The sequence below is a fragment of the Austrofundulus limnaeus genome, unplaced genomic scaffold, assembly GCF_001266775.1.
Source record: "Austrofundulus limnaeus strain Quisiro unplaced genomic scaffold, Austrofundulus_limnaeus-1.0 Scaffold8, whole genome shotgun sequence".
Lineage (NCBI taxonomy): Eukaryota > Metazoa > Chordata > Actinopteri > Cyprinodontiformes > Rivulidae > Austrofundulus > Austrofundulus limnaeus.
The window spans coordinates 1,505,865-1,509,418 of record NW_013952410.1 but is presented as its reverse complement, the minus strand read 5'-3'; the positions used below and the strand labels follow the sequence as shown (position 1 = coordinate 1,509,418).

The 3,554-nt window shown below is 35.7% G+C and overlaps 1 protein-coding gene across 4 annotated transcripts in view; it reads left to right on the top strand.

Annotated features, from left to right (window-relative positions):
- The first annotated feature begins 1,762 nt into the window (after positions 1-1,762).
- Positions 1,763-3,554, top strand: part of LOC106511045 (arf-GAP with coiled-coil, ANK repeat and PH domain-containing protein 2) — a 62,043-nt gene continuing 60,251 nt past the window's right edge. The window contains exon 1 of one of the 4 annotated variants that reach the window (XM_013999786.1): positions 1,763-2,273. In XM_013999786.1, the coding sequence (XP_013855240.1) occupies positions 2,221-2,273 (53 nt within the window). In that variant the 5' untranslated portion in view covers positions 1,763-2,220. The remainder of the gene's footprint in view (positions 2,274-3,554) is intronic. The other 3 variants (XM_013999796.1, XM_013999801.1, XM_013999809.1) reach the window with 3 other exon arrangements.

Genomic DNA, 3,554 nt, shown 5'->3' with positions numbered 1-3,554 from the left:
GCCATAAAGTGTCCTGCTAAAAGTCTGTTTTTTTTATTTTTACAGGAAAAGATGAGATTAGGTACAATGGTGCAAAAGCTACATAAATTCTAAATGTTTTTAGAGGGGAGATTGGGTCAAACACAAATGGAGATGATAAACTAAATGTCCTCACTGATAAATTCCAGTCAAGAATGGGGGGAAAAAGATCCCAAAATGTCAATTTTTATGCAAGAATGCTTGATGTGTTTACTCCCAGAACAAACTGAAATCAAACCCACAGAAAATGTTTGACGACTAAATGTGGTGGACTTTGTTCCACTATCACTTGACCTTAATTATTCTGAGAATTTAAGACAAAATATCCACCCCCAACCGTGCAGCAATGATATCAGTTTCATAAAAACTAAAGTATTTACAGTTTAGTTATTTTTATAGGTCTAAGTCCTGGGGTTGAAGTGCTAACACATGCAGAGTACACACTCTGTGTCTAAACGATTCAGTCAGAAAAGTAAAATAAACTGGTTTGGGTAATCTGTCCGGTATGGAGAGCAGTTTCCTTCAAAATGAAATAAATGTAATTAATAAAATATTAATAAATATTCCATCAAAATAAATGTCAATGAAATAAAACAAAATTATAATAAATTTTTAGCATGTTTTTATATTTAAATTTGTTTATTACATTTTTTTTTATTTTGTGACACTTATTTTGTAAAGCAACTTTGCATATTTCAGGGAGTTTTATTTTGAACTCCCTTTTTATTTCATGACATTTTACCATTTCAGGTTGTTTTACTATTTCGTGTCATTTTATTTCATGGTCCAATGTGCAAATGAAGGGGCAGAGTTTTCTCTGTGGGTTGGTATTCAGGAAAATGATGTTTCACGACCAGAGGGGGCCATACTCGCCTGCCTGGCCTTTCTTCATATGAAACGTTCATTTTTTATATAAATAAACACAGACATATGTCCATAAAGTTGAATGACTGTCACTCTGTGATTATAAAGGCTTTGCAGAGGTAATTAAGGTGGCTTTTGGCCAAATAATACTGTTTTATTGAATAACCTGTATTCAGTTCCCAAACACGTTGTTCCATTTCTCTCAGTAAAAGTAAAATAAGACAAATGTTCCTCCATTTGTGTGTTGTAATGCTGTTCTCCCCGTTGGGTGGTGAAACAAATCATTTCCTGAATACCAACCTACAGAGAAAACTGTCCCCTCCTTTGGACCTGAAATAAAATTACATGCAATAGTAAAACAGCCTGAAATTGTGAAACGGCATGAAATAAAAAGAGAGTTCAAAATAAAAGTCCCACAAACTAATTTAAATATAATAAATAAATAAATAAATAATGTTAAATTGTATTTGAAAAAACATAAATACATAAATAATAATATAAAGTATAAAATGTATTATAATTTTATTGATTTTGTTTTATTTCAGTGGGACATTTATTAATTTGATGGAATATTTAATGATACTTGAATTACATTATTTATTTATTTATTTATTTATTTATTTATTTATTACATTTTGAATGAAACGGTTCTTCATAGTGCAGATGGCTAAAGTAAACAATAATAAACTATTACAAAACCCATGCTTCTCAAAACTGCAATGTGCATTGACATTTTCACAACAATTTCACCTGTTTTCTCTGCCGTAATCCGGAAAAAACTGTCACATCAATCAAATTTAATAGCTATGTAGGTTTGTTTTTACTGAACAGCCTTTAAACTGAACCCACAATGCCTTGCGAGCAAACAACAACTACAGTCCAGTTTGAGGCGACCCATGTTCACCGCAAAGTGACGGTTCTCTCTCTTCCTAGTATAGACGATCTTTGAGTCACTCCTTTGGAGCAAAGACCCTCTCTCCTGCTGGATGCTATAGACGATCTTTGAGTGGATCTGTTGGAAACAGTAAAGTCCCTCTCTCCTGCTGGCTGATCTGCTAGAGCTACCAGGACGATACTTTCTGTTTTAAGACTTGACCTCTGCGCCACAAACGGCTTTGTTGCGTTAGTTTTCGTTCGGACAGGGGTACACTGAACCAAAGCGACGTTTATGACTGCAGTCCCGCGGCTTTCAATCGTAGCTTGCTGGCCTGCGAGGCTAGCTGGCTGGCTAGCGGAGCGCTGACGGAGTGGAGCCAGCTGGTCGGACGGAGAAGAAGACTCTGATCCTGGATTACCGACTTTACTCAAACTGAGCGCAAGTCACTCACTGCGGTAATCATGAAGATAACCGTGGACTTCGAGGAATGTCTGAAAGACTCCCCACGGTTCAGGTGAGCGATGACAAATAATTGATTTCTCGCGTTTTTATTTGTTTCTCCGAGAAAAAGTGTCCAGCTAGCTGCTTTTTAACGTTGACCTGCAGGAAGCTAGCTGCTGTTTGCTGCTACTTTTCTATTTTTGTCTCTTAAGAAAGCCTGCTGGTAAACCAAACAAACATAAGCTGTGTAGAGAGCTGCTCTAGTGTTTGTTTTCTGTGTATAAATGATTTAAATAGTGTTAAATATGAATGCAGATAATAACACGTATTTTTATGACTTACCAATTATATCATTATACTCGAACATTAAATGTTTAGCAGCTAATTATTTAATGTTCGCTAGCTAAATTTTAGCTTATGCAGTTTTACTGAGTGCCAGACACCGTGGTTTTTATCTGCAGCAAAAGTCGAATATGACTTTAAAATTTAACATTTGATTTTAATAAAACAAATGTTAAAGTGCTATCAGCAAGTGTTTTTGTAGCTGTTTAAAGATCATGCGATTTTATTGATGGAAGAGCAATCTCAAAGGAACTTATCCTGGACGTATCAAAGGGTGCCGTTTTAAAGCCTCTACACTAGTAGATTTTCCAGATACGTTGTTCCGAAATGCAGGTCTGCACTCGATGTAAACAAAGCACTCCACTTAATAAATCCACGTAGAAGCTCAAATCATGTGATTGACCGACACCAGGCTGGCTATAATTGGTTACATTTGTTTTATTTTCCAGGAAAACGGGTGGAATGTATTTTTTCCCCTCATCTGTTTCAGTTTAGATTGTTTTGGAAACTTATCTCCATATTTTACTCAACAAATCTGGAGTGGAAATAAATTGTCAGACTTCAAATGATTCTTTCAGGGACAGAAAAACACCCATCAATACAAGAAGGGATTTTTTTTGTCACCCTTATGGGTTTGATGTTTTATGACCAGTTTTTGTGACATTACAATTAGGGCTGCCACAAATGATTATTTTTATAATCAATTAATCACCGATTATTTTTTTCAATTAGTCGACTAATCGGATCATACGTTAACTGAATATAAAACATACAGCTTATTGCGCCAGAATGCAGCTGCTATTATATAACCATCGTTAGATTTGAGCTATATGCTAACTAAAAATAATTGCTGTGGAAGGCAAGTTCTGCTCTGCAGATATTGTACAGGTTTCTCTTTCATTTTCTTAAAATGATCCCACACTTTTGAGCTCTGTTGCTGGGTAGCCATGATACCAGAGCCTGTCTGTATTGTGACATCCACGGCCTACCCCAATTACCACTACTGTGCATG